Source organism: Ranitomeya imitator, chromosome 7 (assembly GCF_032444005.1).
Source record: "Ranitomeya imitator isolate aRanImi1 chromosome 7, aRanImi1.pri, whole genome shotgun sequence".
Taxonomy (NCBI): domain Eukaryota; kingdom Metazoa; phylum Chordata; class Amphibia; order Anura; family Dendrobatidae; genus Ranitomeya; species Ranitomeya imitator.
This window is the reverse complement of record NC_091288.1, coordinates 147,791,697-147,812,691: the sequence shown is the minus strand read 5'-3', so window position 1 is coordinate 147,812,691 and position 20,995 is coordinate 147,791,697. Positions and strand designations below refer to the sequence as shown.

The following is a 20,995-nucleotide window of genomic DNA, read 5'->3' as shown; positions in this document are numbered from 1 at the left end:
TCAGCGCAAAGTCATCTGTCAAAAATGTTCAACTACCTTAAGCAGAGGACAGAATCTGAAAAGTCTCAATACAAGTTGAATGCATAGACATTTAACCACCATGCATTTGCAAGCCTGGACTAACTACCAAACGTCCCTTAAGGTTGTAGCACCCTCGGCCAATGAAGCTAGTCAGCAACGCAACATCCCTTCCGGCAGTGTAGGGCCACCATTTTCCGCACCACCTGCAGTATCTGTGCAGGTTTCTTTGCCAGGCCAAAGCCTTCAGGGTCAGGGAATCACCAGTTTCGAAGTAGGAAACACTGCATCTAGGGCACCGGTGGCAACAATACCATCTCCCACCGTCTCTCAGTCTGCCATGTCCACCGGCACCCCCGCTAGTTCCACGATCTGCAGCTCTCCAGTCCAGCTCACCCTACATGAGACTATGGTTAGAAAAAGGAAGTACTTAGCCTCGCATCCGCGTACACAGGGTTTGAACGCACACATAGCTAGACTAATCTCGTTAGAGATGATGCCCTACCGGTTAGTTGAAAGCAAAGCTTTCAAAGCCCTGATGGACTACGCTGTACCACGCTACGAGCTACCCAGTCGACACTTTTTTTCCAGAAAAGCCATCCCAGCCCTCCACCAGCATGTTAAAGAGCGCATCGTCCATGCACTCAGGCAATCTGTGAGCACAAAGGTGCACCTGACAACAGATGCATGGACCAGTAGGCATGGCCAGGGACGTTACGTGTCCATCACGGCACACTGGTTAAATGTGGTGGATGCAGGGTCCACAGGGGACAGCAAGTTTGGGACAGTTCTGCCTAGCCCACGGTCTAGGAAACAATTGGCTGTAGCCGTTCGCACCCCCTCCTCCTCCTCTTCGTCCTCCTGCAGAAGCGAGAGCTCGTCCACAGACCGCAGTCGCACAACCACTCCATCCGCAGCTGCCACTGTTGCACACCAGGTCTCCCATTATGGGGCAGCTACTGGCAAACGTCAGCAGGCTGTATTGGCTATGAAGTGTTTGGGCGACAACAGACACACCGCGGACGTTCTGTCCGAGTTCTTGCAGAAAGAAACGCAGTCGTGGCTGGGCACTGTAGATCTTGAGGCAGGCAAGGTAGTGAGTGATAACGGAAGGAATTTCATGGCTGCCATCTCCCTTTCCCAACTGAAACACATTCCTTGCCTGGCTCACACCTTAAACCTGGTGGTGCAGTGCTTCCTGAAAAGTTATCCGGGGTTATCCGACCTGCTCCTCAAAGTGCGTGGACTTTGCTCACATATCCGCCGTTCACCCGTACACTCCAGCCGTATGCAGACCTATCAGCGTTCTTTGAACCTTCCCCAGCATCGCCTAATCATAGACGTTGCAACAAGGTGGAACTCAACACTGCACATGCTTCAGAGACTGTGTGAACAGAGGCGGGCTGTTATGTTTTTGTGGGAGGATACACATACACGGGCAGGCAGTAGGATGGCAGACATGAGGTTGTCAGGTGTGCAGTGGTCGAAGATTCAAGACATGTGTCAAGTCCTTCAGTGTTTTGAGGAATGCACACGGCTGGTTAGTGCAGACAACGCCATAATAAGCATGAGCATCCCCCTAATGCGTCTGCTGATGCAAAGTTTGACGCACATAAAGGATCAGGCGTCTGCAGCTGAGGAAGAGGAAAGCCTTGATGACAGTCAGCCATTGTCTGGCCAGGGCAGTGTACAGGACGAGGTAGCGGGCGAAGAGGAGGACGAGGAGGATGATGGGGATGATTATATTTTTAATGAGGAAGCTTTTCCGGGGCCACTGGAAATTGGTGGCGCGGCAAGGCCGGGTTCTGGTTTTTTGAGGGACACAAGTGACGTGGATTTGCCTGAAACTGCCCCTCAACCAAGCACAACCGCAGATTTGAGAACTGGAACTTTGGCCCACATGGCGGATTATGCCTTACGTATCCTCAAAAGGGACACACGCATAACTGAAATGATGAATGATGACGATTACTGGTTGGCCTGCCTCCTTGATCCTCGCTATAAAGGCAAATTGCAAAATATAATGCCACATGAGAACTTGGAACTAATATTAGCAACCAAACAATCAACTCTTGTTGACCGTTTGCTTCTGGCATTCCCTGCACACAGCGCCCGTGATCGTTCTCACACGAGCTGCAGGGGCCAGCAGACCAGAGGAGTTAGAGGGGCAGAAATCAGAAGTGGCGTTGGCCAGAGGGGTTTTCTGACCAGGTTGTGGAGTGATTTTGCTATGACCGCAGACAGGACAGGTACTGCAGCATCAATTCAAAGTGACAGGAGACAACATTTGTCCAGTATGGTTACAAACTATTTTTCATCCCTTATCGATGTTCTCCCTCAACCGTCATTCCCATTTGATTACTGGGCATCAAAATTAGACACCTGGCCAGAATTGGCAGAATATGCATTGCAGGAGCTTGCTTGCCCGGCAGCTAGTGTCCTATCAGAAAGAGTATTCAGTGCTGCAGGTTCAATACTAACAGAAAAAAGGACTCGTCTGGCTACCCAAAATGTAGATGATCTAACCTTCATTAAAATGAACCACAACTGGATTTCGAAATCTTTTGCCCCACCTTGCCCGGCTGACACCTAGCTTTCCTATGAAAAGGTCTTGCCTGTGGACTATTCTGAATGCCTTTTCCAATCTCGTAATTTTCAGCACCTGATTGTCCAGCATACGACATGTTTACACCTCACTAAATGGCCAAACTCCCCACACGCGGCTGTGGTATCGACACTTGGCGACAGCACCCGTGAGAGTGCAGTTTGTCTGAAGAGGTGGGTGAGCCCGCTTTTGGTCGACGGCACTGCCACTGGGTCCCTCCTAGTACAATAAAGTGTCTCTGGCGGTGGTGGTGCGCACCCAACGTCAGACACACCGTTGTAATATGAGGGGCCCTGGGCCTGTACCGCCAGCCACAAGACAGTTTCCCCCCACCCCAGCTCAAACAGTGCTCTACCACTTGCAAAATTATCTCACTGCTCCACCAATGTTTAGTCTATGCGCTGACATCCTTCAATGCCTGCCACTGACAATACCATTGTATTGACATTTTTGTTATGTTAGGCCTTCGATGCCTGTCTGTGGTCACTCCTTCCACTAGGCCTCCACTGACCACACCACTGCTGCCTGTGTACCCCTGGAACCAATTTAAAATTGCCTACAGCCATGTGTTATTATTTTAGGCCTTCGATGCCTGTCTGCGGTGACTCCTTCCACTAGGCCTCCACTGACCACACCACTGCTGCCCGTGTACCCCTGGAACCAATTTAAAATTGCCTACAGCCATGTGTTATTATTTTAGGCCTTCGATGCCTGTCTGCGGTGACTCCTTCCACTAGGCCTCCACTGACCACACCACTGCTGCCCGTGTACCCCTGGAACCAATTTAAAATTGCCTACAGCCATGTGTTATTATTTTAGGCCTTCGATGCCTGTCTGCGGTGACTCCTTCCACTAGGCCTCCACTGACCACACCACTGCTGCCCGTGTACCCCTGGAACCAATTTAAAATTGCCTACAGCCATGTGTTATTATTTTAGGCCTTCGATGCCTGTCTGCGGTGACTCCTTCCACTAGGCCTCCACTGACCACACCACTGCTGCCCGTGTACCCCTGGAACCAATGTAAAATTGCCTACAGCCATGTGTTATTATTTTAGGCCTTCGATGCCTGTCTGCGGTGACTCCTTCCACTAGGCCTCCACTGACCACACCACTGCTGCCCGTGTACCCCTGGAACCAATTTAAAATTGCCTACAGCCATGTGTTATTATTTTAGGCCTTCGATGCCTGTCTGCGGTGACTCCTTCCACTAGGCCTCCACTGACCACACCACTGCTGCCCGTGTACCCCTGTAACCAATTTAAAATTGCCTACAGCCATGTGTTATTATTTTAGGCCTTCGATGCCTGTCTGCGGTCACTCCTTCCACTAGGCCTCCACTGACCACACCACTGCTGCCCGTGTACCCCTGGAACCAATTTAAAATTGCCTACAGCCATGTGTTATTATTTTAGGCCTTCGATGCCTGTCTGCGGTGACTCCTTCCACTAGGCCTCCACTGACCACACCACTGCTGCCCGTGTACCCCTGGAACCAATTTAAAATTGCCTACAGCCATGTGTTATTATTTTAGGCCTTCGATGCCTGTCTGCGGTGACTCCTTCCACTAGACCTCCACTGACCACACCACTGCTGCCCGTGTACCCCTGGAACCAATTTAAAATTGCCTACAGCCATGTGTTATTATTTTAGGCCTTCGATGCCTGTCTGCGGTGACTCCTTCCACTAGGCCTCCACTGACCACACCACTGCTGCCCGTGTACCCCTGGAACCAATTTAAAATTGCCTACAGCCATGTGTTATTATTTTAGGCCTTCGATGCCTGTCTGCGGTCACTCCTTCCACTAGGCCTCCACTGACCACACCACTGCTGCCCGTGTACCCCTGGAACCAATTTAAAATTGCCTACAGCCATGTGTTATTATTTTAGGCCTTCGATGCCTGTCTGTGGTGACTCCTTCCACTAGGCCTCCACTGACCACACCACTGCTGTCCGTGTACCCCTGGAACCAATTTAAAATTGCCTACAGCCATGTGTTATTATTTTAGGCCTTCGATGCCTGTCTGCGGTGACTCCTTCCACTAGGCCTCCACTGACCACACCACTGCTGCCCGTGTACCCCTGTAACCAATTTAAAATTGCCTACAGCCAGCCCAATTTTTTTATTTTAGGCCTTCGATGCCTGTCTGCGGTCCATTCTTTCAACTACTACTACACTGACCAGGGCACTGCTGCCCGTGTACCCCTGGAACCAACATCAGAAAATATAAAAATAAGTATTTTGCTTACAAAAAAGAAAATACTGGAGAGATATCAAATGCAGACATTTTAACATTAAAAACAAACACACAACTAAAATCTGGTACAGTACTAAAAATGGCCACCAGCTACAATTATTTTCTCCTACAAGTAGTTAACTGAAAGGTTTTTTCAATTGAAAACACACATATGGCATCCACCGAGTGTTGTCCTGTCGCGTCTTCTTTATATTATTGCCGAGAAGATGCAAAACAATGAAAATAATAAAATCATTAATTACCAAAATAATAGAGAAAGTCAACACCACATTGCAAATAAACATTCATTCCAAATAAAGAAGCAGGGCGCGTCCGAGGGTGAGTATATACCTAATAAGAATATAATCACCCTCGGACGCGCAATGCTTATTTCCAACAGCCTTCCTTCCTAAGAATCAGCCCTTCCGTGGTGTAGAGAGACGTTGTGTTACACTCCAAGGTGTTCCCCAGGTTGCCTTTCCTGAGCTTCGATCTTCCGGCTCTCGTTTAGTAGTTCTTGGAAACTACACTGCATTAGGCCTTCAAATTGGGTATGGGGTGTAGAGAGAGGGTGTGTTACACTCCAAGGTGTTCCCCAGGTTGCCTTTCCTGAGCTTCGATCTTCCGGCTCTCGTTTAGTAGTTCTTGGAAACTACACTGCATTAGGCCTTCAAATTGGGTATGGGGTGTAGAGAGAGGGTGTGTTCCACTCCAAGGTGTTCCCCAGGTTGCCTTTCCTGAGCTTCGATCTTCCGGCTCTCGTTTAGTAGTTGTTGGAAACTACGCTGCATTAGGCCTTCAAATTGGGTATGGGGTGTAGAGAGATGGTGTGTTCCACTCCAAGGTGTTCCCCAGGTTGCCTTTCCTGAGCTTCGATCTTCCGGCTCTCGTTTAGTAGTTGTTGGAAACTACGCTGCATTAGGCCTTCAAATTGGGTATGGGGTGTAGAGAGATGGTGTGTTCCACTCCAAGGTGTTCCCCAGGTTGCCTTTCCTGAGCTTCGATCTTCCGGCTCTCGTTTAGTAGTTCTTGGAAACTACACTGCATTAGGCCTTCAAATTGGGTATGGGGTGTAGAGAGAGGGTGTGTTACACTCCAAGGTGTTCCCCAGGTTGCCTTTCCTGAGCTTCGATCTTCCGGCTCTCGTTTAGTAGTTCTTGGAAACTACACTGCATTAGGCCTTCAAATTGGGTATGGGGTGTAGAGAGAGGGTGTGTTACACTCCAAGGTGTTCCCCAGGTTGCCTTTCCTGAGCTTCGATATTCCGGCTCTCGTTTAGTAGTTGTTGGAAACTACACTGCATTAGGCCTACAAATTTGGTATGGGGGAAACATTGGCGCATCTGCGGTCCCTCCTTCCTCTAGGCCTCCACTGACCTGTCTACTGCTGCCCGTGTTCCCCTGGAACCAATTTTAAATTGCCTACAGGCAGCCCAATTTATTATGTTAGGGCTTCGAAGCCTGTCTGCGGTCCCTCCTTCCACTAGGCCTCCACTGACCTGTCTACTGCTGCCCGTGTACCCCTTGAACCAACATCATAAAAAAAAAAAAAAAAAGGATTTTGCTTATAAAAAAGAAAATACTGGTGAGAGATCAAATGCAGACATTTTAACATTAAAAACAAACACACAACTAAAATCTGGTACAGTACTAAAAATGGCCACCAGCTACAATTACTTTCTCCTGCAAGTAGTTAACTGAAAGGTTTTTTCAATTGAAAACACAGATATGGCATCCACCGAGTGTTGTCCTGTCGCGTCTTCTTTATATTATTGCCGAGAAGATGCAAAACAATGAAAATAATAAAATCATTAATTACCAAAATAATAGAGAAAGTCAACACCACATTGCAAATAAACATTCATTCCAAATAAAGAAGCAGGGCGCGTCCGAGGGTGAGTATATACCTAATAAGAATATAATCACCCTCGGACGCGCAATGCTTATTTCCAACAGCCTTCCTTCCTAAGAATCAGCCCTTCCGTGGTGTAGAGAGACGTTGTGTTACACTCCAAGGTGTTCCCAGGTTGCCTTTCCTGAGCTTCGATCTTCCGGCTCTCGTTTAGTAGTTCTTGGAAACTACACTGCATTAGGCCTTCAAATTGGGTATGGGGTGTAGAGAGAGGGTGTGTTACACTCCAAGGTGTTCCCCAGGTTGCCTTTCCTGAGCTTCGATCTTCCGGCTCTCGTTTAGTAGTTCTTGGAAACTACACTGCATTAGGCCTTCAAATTGGGTATGGGGTGTAGAGAGAGGGTGTGTTCCACTCCAAGGTGTTCCCCAGGTTGCCTTTCCTGAGCTTCGATCTTCCGGCTCTCGTTTAGTAGTTGTTGGAAACTACGCTGCATTAGGCCTTCAAATTGGGTATGGGGTGTAGAGAGAGGGTGTGTTACACTCCAAGGTGTTCCCCAGGTTGCCTTTCCTGAGCTTCGATCTTCCGGCTCTCGTTTAGTAGTTCTTGGAAACTACACTGCATTAGGCCTACAAATTGGGTATGGGGTGGAGAGAGATGGTGTGTTACACTCCAAGGTGTTCCCCAGGTTTCCTTGCCATTGCTTCGGTCTTCCGACTCTCGTTTAGTAGTTGTAGAAAAGTACACTGCATTAGGCCTACAAAATGGGTATGGGGTGGAGAGAGATGGTGTGTTCCACTCCAAGGTGTTCCCCAGGTTGCCTTTCCTGAGCTTCTATCTTCAGGCTCTCATTAAATTGTGGTTAAATGGAACAACTGCATTTGGCGTACTAGTTGGTTTGGGGCCTACTATCGGTGTCTGCCACTCCTTGCTGTTCTCCTGGTTTCCTGTCCTGAAATTCCATTTTCAGGCTCTCGTTAAGTAGTTGTTAATGTTAGACTGCATTTGGCCTACTAGTTGGGTTGGGGCCTACTATCGGTGTCTGCCACTCCTTGCTGTTCTCCACTGAACAAAGCTGTGCCGCCTGTTTACTACGGTTGCCAATTTTGAACTGCATTTCGACTACTTACTGATTTGGCCCTACTCTCTGTGTCAGCCTCTCATTCCAGTTGTCCTCCACTGCAATGCCCCCTGGTTATTCCTGTGTTACCAATTTTGAACTGCATTTAGCCCACTTTATTCTTTGAGCCTATATCTGTGTTTCCACTTCATCGTGCCCATTGCCCAGCCAGTGATAGATGAGTCTGCTGGTACATTGACCCATAACGCAACATTCCCCGTGCATGCTACACAACAACATTGTGACCCTGCTGAAAGTCAGGTTGCTCTTCCCGCATACCATACCACCTTACACGGGGACAAAGAGGAAGGTGCAGATGAAAGTGCAGGTTCCTTCATCAGGTGGGGGGAGGAATACTAGTTGGCGACGTCACTGGCACAGGGCCTCTCATAGTACGCAAAAGTGTTGCTGCCGGTGGGAGGCGCCCCCGCCGTGCAAACACACCGCTGTACTTTGAGGGGCCCTGTGCCAGTGCCAATGCCAACAAGTGGGCCCCCCCTGCTTGCTCAGGATCACAGCACTTGCAAAGTTGAAATACTTACCTCTCCCTGCTCCACTGCCGTGACGTGGTCCAGATTTCCTGGGCCCACTAATTACTTGAACCAGCCCTACCCCACACAACTTTAGCCAAATGACCCCCAATTTCAAATTCCTTCCAATTATTATAAGGTAAATTACGCTTGACAAGCTTCATTAAGAAGAATGGATGGTTTTTACATTAAAATGGGCACTCTAGGTGTTTTCCTGGCCCCCACTCACTGCCGACTATGCTGCCCCATTGACTTGCATTGGGTTTCGTGTTTCGGTCGATCCCGACTTTACGTCATAATCGGCCGATTTCACTCGACCCGACTTTTGAGATAGTCGGGTTTCGCGAAACCCGGCTCGACTCTAAAAAGGTCAAGGTCGCTCAACTCTACTCATCACTACAGAAATGCCAAGCATGTGGGCACTAAATGTGGTTTAGGCACACTGGGGCTCAGAAGGGAGGGGGGCATTTGGATTTAGGAGCCGAAAATTTGCTGAATTTCTTTTGGTGGGTGATGAGCCATTTCACTTTTCTAGAGCCTTTGTGCTACCAGTAGCGTCGAAGTCCCCTATATTTCCGTTAACAGATGATAGATCTGAGTAGGGGCTTTTTTGTGGATTTAGTGGAAGACTTTATTTGAAACATTTTACATAACGTTTGGGATCACAGTTATCCAGCGCTCTACGCTGACCACTTACTTTGGGGTTTTTATCTAAATCTCTGAGTGACGTGATTCAAATGAAACTCCCAACGGATTGATTCACCATATTGAGGCTACAGAGTTACTCTGGACTCCGTCTGGCCTCTGTTCCGCGGTGTCCTTCTTTTTCAAAACTGTGGCCAACAGCACTTTTATGCAATCCTAAAAAAATGGACACCGCCGGATCCCAGGTCAGACGGAATCCACAGTGCCTCCATCTGCCTCATGATAATGAATTTTCCACTGGGGGTTCTTTCTAAATCACGTATTTCAGAGACATACACGGAAACCCCAGTGTAAGCACTCAGTGAAGAGCGCAGGATAAATGTGCGCCGAGCCTTACTGCGATCTTTGGGAAGCCAGATTAAAAAATAAACAGCATGTGAAGAATTGGTTTTATTTCTTTTTTATGCCGTTTCTCATGTGGTATAAGTGATTAGGCACCTTATTCTTAAGGTCAGTGTGATTTCAGAAATACCAAATTTATATTGGGTTTTTATGTTTGACTGCTGTCACACACTAAAAGACACTTTTTATTACAAAAACTAGTTTTTGCTTCACCATATTTTGAGAGCTACAATTTTTTCATATTTCGTTCGACAGTCATGTGTCGGCTTGTTTTTTGCTGGACGAACTGATGTTTCTATTGGTTGCATTTTCAGACATATGACTTTTTTTTATCACTTTCTACTCCGATTTTTGGGAGACAGAATAAACAAAAACCAGCAGTTCAGAAATTGCTTTTTTTTAAATACCGTTCTACATGTGGTAAAATTGGTAAGGCAGTTTTATTCTTCGGGTCACTACGGTTAAATTGATACCTCACTTATATCTTTTTTATGTTTTGATGATTTTACACAATAAAAACTATTTTATAGAAAAAAATATATTTTTACATCGCTTTATTCTGAGAGCTATAACTTTTTTACTTTTCTGCTGATGGAGCTGTATGGTGGCTTGTTTCTTTGCGGGACAAGATGATGTTTTCAGCGGTACCATTTTTATGTACATTCATCTTTTTGATCGAGTTTTATTGCACTTTTTGTTCAGCAGTATGATAAAGCATTATTTCTTGCCTTGTTTTTCATTTATTTTTTTACGGTGTTCACTGAAGAGGTTAACTAGTGGGACAGTTTTATAAAGCGGACGGTTACAGATGCGACAATGCCAAATATGTGTACTTTTATTGTTATTTTATTTACATAAATAAATGCATTTATTGGAAAAATATTTATTTCTTTTTTTTTTCTTTAGGGATTTTTTTTAAATATTTTTACACTTTGTAATATATATATATATATATTTTTTTTTTACATTGTCCCAATGTGGGACATTACTATATAACATCAGATCGCTGATCTGATACTCTGAACTGCAGAGTATGAGATCAGCAATCTGACAGGCAGCTAAGGAGGCATGCCATCACTTGCTTTTAGAAGACACTCACAATCCACTTCCCTGCAGGACCTGGAAGGAGCCCGTAGACACCATAGTGCCAGAGATCTCCATGTAGACTATCGGAACAATGGGATTGCATCGCGTTGTCCTGATGGAAGTGCGCAGGGAGCCCCTTCCCTGCGCGATGCTTTTCTATGCCGCTGTAACTACTGACAGTGGTATCAGAGGGGTTAAATGTCCATGATCGGTGCGATCGTGGGCTTTGCTGCAGCTTTTCAGTTGTCACATACAGCTGACACCTGCAAGCGATCGCCGTGGTGCTTAGTGTGAAGCAGCGCAATCGCGGCGCCGTACTAGTACTGCTTGTGGCGCGAACGCACCTCCAACAAAGAAGTACTAGTATGGCGCATGTCGCGAAGGGGTTAATTATATCCACATTTGCTTTTGTTTTTACTCAATGATTGCAAATCATTAGGGACCACAAGAGCATAAAATATATTTTCTATAAAAAAAAAAGTACTGCACTTGAAATTGAGAAAGCAGATATAACATTGATTGAAGAAACTGGCAACCAAGTCAGCAAGTATTAATATTTTAACCACAGATATATAAAAGGCTAAGGTTTTCAATCTTCTTAACTGAATTCTTCCTGAAAAGATGTAGACATCATAAATCATTTTGGTTAATTTGAGCATTTCATTTCCCAGATGGGACATTGGAGGTGGGAGGGCACAGAAATCATATTTGTTTTTAACTTTCTTGTCATCTGATAATGGAATAATTTTTCTCCAACTGCATGCTATTGAGACGAGAGGTTACATACCAAATGGACATAATGGAAAGAAGCTAAACAGATAAGAAACATCTCTTTAAGTTAGTGAAATTTGGTAATATCATTGTTAAACATGACAAACAGAGATGCTTGCTACATTCTTCACACATTGTATAGTGAGGCTACGTTGATACCACACTTATACTATGAAGTTGCAGCAAATTTTTTTTTTATTATTAACAAGAAGCAAACATACTGCTATACGATTTAACTTGATGCCTGTGCGTTCAATCCCGTGGTCATTGATCGCTTGGCATGTAGGTCTGAATACTGTTTATTCTACAGAACAGAAAATGCACCTTGCCATGCTTTTTCTTGTTTTGGCAAAAAAATCTGTATCCCGATACAAACTAGCTGAACTCATATGAACTTAAAAATAAACACAAAATAGATTTAAAAAAGAAAATAACTCTTTATAGGAAATATACTAACAAGCTGGAGGGTATATATTTATTTTGATCATTTGCTGAAATGCAAAACACATTTCTGTTTTTCAACAGATGCATATTCCCAATTCAATAGAATTACATGTTCATTTGTGGTCCTTGAGGAAGATGTTTTACCAAGCCAGAGAATACTCCAGCACTCCGTAAGCGCTTAGATGTATGCAAACATTGAATATATGAAATTTGTACTGCATTACATCTACATAGAACATATTTATAAACATGAAAGTATGTTGGCCAATTCATGAGAGCCCAGCAACCACAGAAAAGTGACCTTTCGTTGATGGGACCCTAAACCTAATATTTATGTCATGGCTCAGTTTGGGGATTTGATCTGGTGACCTGCTGCTTTGTGGTTGTTTCTTCTTCCTGTCAATGAGCATTTTGCTGAGCTTTCAACTTTACATCTGACATCCGGAGGGCGTAATGGAATATGTGTCACGTGAGTTATTCCAGTCACAGCACGAAAATGTTATGTCTAAGAGTGACACCAACAACTTGAGTCAGTGTTCTGCTCAGTTCTTTCTGCCACCATAACACTTAATTTTTGAACATAGCAGAATTTAATTTCCATCAATGACACCTTCATCTGTTCTTCTCTTTGATGCACTGTACCACAGCACCACAGGGGCTGAGGAAGATACTTAAGCAAAACAATCTCTGGCTGCTGATTTATTGCAATAGATGAAAAGTCATCCTTTTTTAGATGACATGGGCTAGAGGATATGGAGCAGACATTTCAAACTCTTAACTGTGTTGCTGGTTCTGCAAGTTATGGTGCTTTGGGCACTGTCAGTGGTAGTACGCGTAGCACTCTGAGTCAGGAGAAAACTTCAGGTGACAATAATGTGAGCAGCAATTGTCAAAGGTTAAAGAGTAGAAACCGGATTATAAAGGATCAAGAAGAGAATTTTCTGAAAGAAAGCAGATAAGACAAGGGTAGACCAAGCATTTCAGGAGTTTAGAGAGGAAGGAAGATTGAGGGATGTTTTGTTTTTCGTAAATTGGTTATGACGGCATGTTTGAATGAGGAAGGAAAGATTCCGGAATAAAGAGAGAGGTTAACTATTTTAGTTAGGTGAGTGGTGTCAGCCAGGAAATGGGAAGATTTGCGGGATTAGGGTCATTGGTGTAGGTTGTAGGGCAAGAAGAAGCAAGGAGTTTGGCAACTTCTTGGAAATATGTATATGCTGTATGTATCTCCAAGAAGTTACAAAGCTACTTGCTTCTTTTTGCCCTACATATGCTATATATATAGCAGTGCCTTAGCACAGGTCACAGTTTGAAATGTGTCACTTGATTCCTGTCAAGGTGCTGCATTTTTCTGATGCTCCTGTTACTGACTTGGATTGTTTACTTGTTTTGTCTGATCTCTCCGCTCCTGTCCCCAACTTTGTATTCTGAATTTGTGCTGCCCGCCCCGGCCTTGGACTTTCTGACCACATCTTTGTCTTTGCCCTCTTTGCTGTGTATATGGGCCTCAGATCCATTGGTTAGCTGCTGCAGATCCAGCATCTTCACGCTCCCTTCTCCCTTCTGGGATGTTGTGTTACGCATGTTATGCATTTACAGAACAGGGTTTACGTCTTTTCACACTTTTAAGTACGACAAGCATGAGCACAAGAAGCCACAACTTCTTAGTTGTGTATGTATAGAAGAAGCTATTATCAAGTGGTCATCTTGCACTAGAAGCCAGGAGCATACTGCACCCTTTCATCTATGATGAAATGTTTGAGAAGGAAGGAGCAGCACTGGGAGAGGAGGCGGACAGCCGAATCACAGGGAGTTGAGGATGTCAGGTTTGCTACTAATGATAAGTAATACTTTTATTCCAGATAAGGCGGCATTGTCAGTGTTCTCACGTGAGACAGATAAAGTCTCATGTGACCACACTGATACAGTTCTGACCTGCTCTATGGATATTTCAGTCCGTTCATAACTGTAAGTGTCTACTTTTTCATCTCTATGTTATTACCTTTTTATGATTCAACAGTGTCATAGTAGGTTGAAAATATAGAACCACAGAGCTGAAAGAAATGACCTGGCCAGCTAAATTATATGAATTATATGAAATATAATATTAGCTGCCAATAATTTATGACCCTGTTACCTGACAATCTATTGGACAAAATAAAAGTGGAAAAAAACATTTTTTATGTATATTCTCTACTATATGCAGGAATGTATAATTTATAAGGTTAAAAGTTGTTAAAGGTCTCCTTTAAGGTGTAGTTACGGACATGTAATGAGGCCTCAATGATTTCATACCTGCAATATGGCTCCAGCACGTTGTTTGAATGCTCACATTTGCCGTGTTTGCAGAAGCCTTCATATGCATCCGAACAGGAAATATGTACTCCTCTAGCACTTTCTTCTAATTTATTTGCATTCTCTGCAAAAAAAAAAGACAGTATTAGCTAAGAAATCATAACATCTTAAAAAGTTCCACAATTTTGAATTTTACACATACTTATCAGGCTGCTTATACAGTATAACAGCGCCCAAAGAAAAAAAAAATATATGTATATTGTCTCTAAACATTCTTAAATATTATTGAAAATAAACAATAAAAATACATGTAAATTCAACAGAGTAATGCAATGGAGGGCCACATGATACATTTTCATAGTTATATCTAATTTCCATAGTGCTACATAGCATATAGTCAAAATGGCAAATATGAAATAAATATAAACATCATCCACATGTCTGCACCTCACTGACTATCCTATGGGTATTTGCTTTGTGCAATAATGCTAACCTGTTTAGACAATCAGATGATTACATATTTTTGCAGACTAATGTGGTATGTGGTCCTGGTGGCACCAGGTGGTCAAGACGTCATGAGCACATATCCTAGAGTTTCCCCTGCTTCCGCATAAGTATGATGGATTAGAGCTACTGTTAGATTTGAGTCAGGTCCGTTTCCTTCATTTCTTTGAGCTTATGCCTTGTCCTGATCTCTACTGACCATCACACTGTTTCCCAAAGGAGTCACTCATTATTTTTCCCAATCTAAGATGTGTTTGATATGATTCCGTTTTTTTAATATAATGGTTTCCTTTCACCTTCTCTTACAGGCCCGCGTTATGCAGAGCTTTTTATATGATTGACTTCACTCTCCGCTACAGAACTTTGTTGCATCTTCAGAGTAATTGTTAGCCTCTCAGTGACCCTCACGAGGCTCCTGGATGATTCTACATGGAGCTTTGAGAGACAGTGCAGCTGATCTGGCAGAGATTTTACATCCAAATGACTGAAACAACAGTACTTGAGATAGACAATCGACTGTAAACACTTGGATATTTCTATCTACTTTTTATACTTACGTAAAAAATAAAACTTTACCAATGTGAGAAATTGTATTTGTGAATTAACCTCAACCTGTCACGTCCCAAAACACTGTTAACCTGCAGACATGATGTTAAACTGCAGGATAAGGGCTCTTACACAATTATACCGAACAAGTGCTATCCGTGGTTTCCATGCCTTGCCCTTGTACCCTTGATATTCTATGTGGCTGCGCACCTCCTTAAGGAAAAACTCAGAGACATGTCGGATTTTTATCTGAGCATCGGCAATGGAAGTTTATGGGTCCATGAAAAACATCAGACCGTACTCAAATGACATCTGATTGTGGTCCGATTTTCACAGACTTGCAATTTTTCACTTTTCTCTGAGAAAAACTGATCCCAATCTGATCAAAATCTGATCAAACTCTGGTTAGAGTCTGATCAGAATAATCATACTGTTTTTTTCTCCAATGGAGGAAAAGCAGTTGTGTGCACCTATTCTCATAGCATTGTAAAACCATTCGACTGAAAGCTTGGCTGCTGAGAGGAAATAAACTTTTTTTCCTCCTGGTAGCCTCAGGCTTTCAGTCATAGAGGCGCAGCTTCAGCATATAGTATACAGTGAGCATTCAGTAGACAGTGAGCAGTTGCTGAAACCACTCCCTGCCACTGACTGTCATCCACCTCGGCACTGATGCACTGCTGCGTCGGCTGACAGTCAGTGCAGGAAGTGGTTACAGCCTTCACTCAGTGATGACTAAAGCCACATTGCCTGTGCCTCCACCACTGAAAGCCAGATGCTGCCGGTTAATAGTGTTTTTTGACATGACAGCTTCCATTTAAGTACAATTTCAGCAATTCTACTTAGATCTATACATGCATACACTTTGCAGGTTGCAGCCAGGTCATCCTTAAAGAACTTTAAGGTTATGGAATGCTAACTGAAAAGTGCCCAGAAAATAGTGCACAAAAATAAGGATTCTACATCTTTTGTCTCATTTAAAAGCTCTCTGGACCCCAGCATACAAATAACCTAAGAAGGGACCCTGGAGAACTGTCTGATACATAAAGCTATTTCACGTAGTTAAAGGTTGGGCTCTCTATGCATGTGTTGTTACTGTCACACTGCGCGACACATGCAGCTACGGAGCTGAACAGCTGATTATCGGGAGCGCTCCAGGTATCCGGGTTCCCAATGCAGCTGTTCGGTAAGTGCTATAACTTGCCAAATAAGGAGGCAGCTGACGATGTTCGCCCATTCATAATCTTATTATGATTGACAGATTTCTCTTTCTTCATAGTGCTGATAAGAGATAAACTGTCAAATACAAGCATGGAGCATCAATACTAGACCCGGGGTCACACTGGCATACATCACGGCTAAGTGCTATGTGATGTTTTATCTGATAGCACTCGACTCAGTGTTATACTATGGGGCAATGCAGAGATTATTTTCTCATGCTGGTTCGGCATGAGTGAACAATCTCAGCATGCTGCGATTGGCAGTGAGACACGGCTCACTCGTACCTATACAAGTCTATGCAAGTCTATGGATGTGAGTGAAAAGTGGATTCCGATATACACTGAGACAGGCAATGGAGGAGATGGAACTCCTTTCTCTGTCTCTTCCTCGCCTGTGCTGCGATTCTGTTAGAGAGGATGAGAGCACGGTAGCATGTATGTAAAGCGCTATATAAGCAAAGCATAATAAATAAATAATAAATATATGACACTCGGCTCCCGCTTGCAGCATGTCATTATACGCTCGTGTGATTCCAGACTTAGGCAAAGTTTATATGAGTGTGCAAAAATAAAATTGTCAATTTTCAACCTGAAACAATGGACGATTTTTCTTCTGTATTGTCATTTTTATGCGATCTGTATACATACATCATCAATTATTAAAATTTACAGCACTAAACACAGTTTTCTATGTTAAAGATTTGCAATGTGATCATAAAAATCAGAAGCTTTACACTTGGTCATTATGGGATCCGATTTTTTTTTGCATTCCGATAAACTTGAATTGATGAGTCTCATCTGAAATATGGAAGAGACTAGTGAAAGAGGAGGTTTTTTCAAGTGGACATTTGCTGTATGTAAAAAGAGCGGTGAGTTGGATTTTCCATCCAAGTCCAACACTTGGATGGAAAATATGGTCATGTGAATGTAGCCTTAACCTTCGTCAGGCTGCATAATTTTACAACGTTAACAGGCTGCAGAGGTACAATTGTACCTTCATATATATTTTATTGAAATTTGGCCAATATATTCTGGACCAAAACTGCAGAGATGTCACGAAATTTCAGCCCTCTACGGCTTTTCGAAAAAAAAAGTTATTGCAATTTTAAAACGGAATAGTTACAATTGTACCTACTCAGCCGGACGAAGGTTAAAGAGGTCCTATCATCAGGTCAAAAGTGTCTAGTTTTTGGTCTTATATTATTCTGGCTGCTGCTGAGTATGCCGTTTTTTGTTATTTTTTTAATCCTCGGCCTGGTTCCAGAGAGATGACTTTTTATTCAGTGCTAATTTTTATGGTCTTTACAAGGAGGCATTTCTAACATTGTAGTAATGTGGATCCACCTAAACACATGACCCCAGAGAATCTGTGAGCCATGCCCCCTTAATAAAGACCATAAGAATTAGTACTAAATGAAAAGGCCCACATGTTTGGACTATGTGCTGGATTTTAAGGGAATCTGTCACCAGGTTAGGCCGATACGAGTTACGATCACCCCCTTTCAGGGCTTATATACAGCAGTGCGCAGGCGCCGGGCCTCTCTGACCTTTCCCGGTGCCTGCACACTGCAGTACTTTGTTCTGCCTTCAACAGGGCTGATAAGTACGCCTGCGCCGGAGCAAGATGTCGGGAGCCTGTGTGGATGACGCAGGGATGCGTCATCCACCTGAGCAAGCAGGAGGACAGGGATCACAAGAAGATGGGAGGTGCCAGACCAAGAATAGCGACACCCCCCTGGGGTGAGTATAATAAAAGTTATTTTTCTTCTCTTACAGGTCGGATCGGGGGCTTTATAAGCCCTGAAAGGGTGTGGCTGTAACTTGTACCGGCCAAACCTGGTGACAGGTTCCCTTTAAGGAAAAAAATCAATAGATTATTCAGTGAAGAAGCAGGAAGAAAATAAGAGCAAGAACTAGTCAATATTGTCCCAATGACAGGTCCTTTTTAAGTTCTGTCCTTAGATAGGTTACCATTTTAAAAGTTTTCTTTAATCTATGCTTTTTCTAATAACATCTGGAAAATGTCTTTTACACACTAGTATTTATATCTTGATTAATAGTGCAGCAGAATTTGTCAACCAAAACCAGGAGTAAGGCTGAATTTTAAGTAAAGTATGCACAAAATCAATTGAACAATTGCAGCAACATTAATATATTAGTAATTGTGAGCCAATATGTCTTTTCTTTTTCCTGCATTACCCCATATATTCATAAAGCATTACTGTAGAAGTACTGCAGTTTCTCAACTTTGCCTCAAGTGTAAAGTGACCTTCTTCATCTGGCACTGAACATAGAGTTTTTATGGAATATGTTTGAATTTTTGACTTTTTGAAACTGCTGCTACCATATGCATACATGGACACAGACTATTTATGTGCATTGCACTTCCATGTTATATAGACTTTAGACCAAATGTGGGTCCCACCTATGCTGTAATTTTCATCCTTTTTAGCTTTCAAATTATAAATATTGTAGACAGATAGAATTAAATATTCAGAATATTATGGAATATTTATTCGTAGGACACACGATACATGGTCTTCCTTTTAGCACAAGCGGTGTCATGTCCTACATAATTTCACATCCCAGCAGTATTATTCCCTAGTGGCTTCAAACGCCGCATTTGGCAGAGGTAGAAAACTAGTCATGTTAATAGAAACTGTCAGGTGATATCTGCAACAAGATAGCACTGTAGTTGGCTCCAAGGCACAAAACAGGATGACAAAAAATGTGACAGACATTTATACGGTGTAACCAATTAGGAGAACTTATTTGTGGTTGGAATTACAGTAGCTACTGTTATAGTACAACAGCAAAAACAGGTGATTATAAAAGGTCGTTTATCAAAAAATATATCTTTGTAAAGTTTGTTATCAGACACAGAACAGAAATAAAGACATTAATAAAGAAAGTAACTAATTAACTCAAAAAGGATAATAATAAGGATATACTAAAACAAAACCCCAATGAATGTAGTAGAGTAGATAAAATAAGTTGCCCCAAGGGAATAAGCGTAGATCACATACCCACAAAAAAAGGAAAATATATGATTTAAGTCATAAGTGTGTTATGATGAAAAGTCATATGATAAGGTGCAAATTCAATACCTAAACACAACTGTTCAAAAGCATATGCGATCATAGATAAAAATTAATCAATGGAAAAAAAATAAGAAAATGAAGCAAGTGGGAATTAGGAAATGGTAAAGTGAAAAAGATGAGGATTCTGTGCACCTAACCTGGGCCAAAGATGAGCAGGCAGGAGGAGAGATAAGGAAGCGCGTATCACCACACACTTGTGGCTTCCTCAGGGATACAGTGCGTGTTATAATCCATGTTGTTGCAGCAGTGGAAATATGAAATTTCGCTAGCAAAATCATATTCTGATCTGACTGTAATTATATAATGTCAACCAGTCACATAGGTCTCAGGCTTTCACAAAACCCTACCCCAAAATATCTACAAATATCTAAATTTTAGTTTTATTATTTTGCTAGCATTTTGAAAATCCACCTTTGGCTTTCAACACTGCCTGAATCCTAGCAGACATACTCTAAACCAGATTCAAACATGTCTCTACCGAAATCTGATCCCGGGTGTTAGGGCTGGCGGAACGCACCGAGTTAATTTGAGAGATGTTATTTGGTGCGTTCGCAGCCCAGGGTCCACCGTACAGGAGAGGACCTGCTGCTGGCAAATGGCGGACCTATATGGCGGTAGAAACGCACTCTGTTACTTCACAGAGACGCTGTGCCAGATCTCACTCTGACCCTTAATGGCTTTTAAGCCCACGCCAGAGGACGCCCCGAGTCAGCAGCTGAGACCTTGGCAACTAAGAAATGCAGAACCCTGTTGACTTCACAGGAGTATCCAGCAACTGCCGAGCTGAAGGCAGTGTGTGGCAAAACAAACATACAATCTCTTCACCGGAGGAGCCAGTATTCTAGGGGCTTATTTCAGCCAGGGCCCTAAATCCATGCACACAATCTCCTCGCCGGAGGTGACGGCATTCTAGGGGCTTATTTCAGCCAAGTACCTGAACACACATAAGTGTGACCACACTGGCGCATGAACAAAACTGATTAAATACTAGCAAATGGCCGTGCGGTCATGAGAGCCTTAAATAGCTGCAGCAAGTACAGGACCTTCAAAGAAGGACCAATGAGAGGCTGCTACAGAGCCTGAGCACCTACAGGACCTTCCTAGAAGGACCAATGAATTTAGCTGCAGTATCTGAACATATGACCCTCGATCTCCACTGAGAGATCTTACTCTGGGGATGCTCAGAACGAGAAAAGCAGGACTTAGTCCTAGAAGCGTCTGCTCGCCACTGCCCAACACTGACTTCAATGGCAGAAGCAGGAAAAGCAGCAGTAACCCTTTGTACAGAGTCAGACTGAGTGAGATGCTGGGACTGATGTCTGTGCTGAGCAGGCTCCACTGCGGCAGGAGAAGAATGGGAGACCGCAACGGAGATGACCCGAGATTCCCCCTGTGCAGAGGCGGGAACTCGACCCCTAACACCTGGTCGCTTTTACATATTCCCATGGTTGGTGCATAGTGGTCCATTCATTTGGGTATTATACAGTTTTTCTTCAACTATACCCACAAGTTTTCATTTGGGTTGAAGGTTTGGGGACTCTGGGGGCCAATGAAGCACCTCTACTTCATTGTCACTAAATCATTTCTTCGCCAATCTCAATAAAAGCTTTGGGTAATTGTCCTGA

At 43.5% G+C, this 20,995-nt stretch overlaps 1 protein-coding gene across 2 annotated transcripts in view; it reads right to left on the bottom strand.

Moving 5' to 3' along the window:
* The window catches only part of TMEFF2 (transmembrane protein with EGF like and two follistatin like domains 2), a 1,231,017-nt gene that overhangs the window by 64,169 nt on the left and 1,145,853 nt on the right, over window positions 1-20,995 (bottom strand). For both annotated transcript variants that reach the window (XM_069733894.1, XM_069733895.1), the window contains exon 8: window positions 14,003-14,126. In XM_069733894.1, coding sequence (XP_069589995.1) covers window positions 14,003-14,126 — 124 coding nt within the window. The remainder of the gene's footprint in view (window positions 1-14,002; window positions 14,127-20,995) is intronic.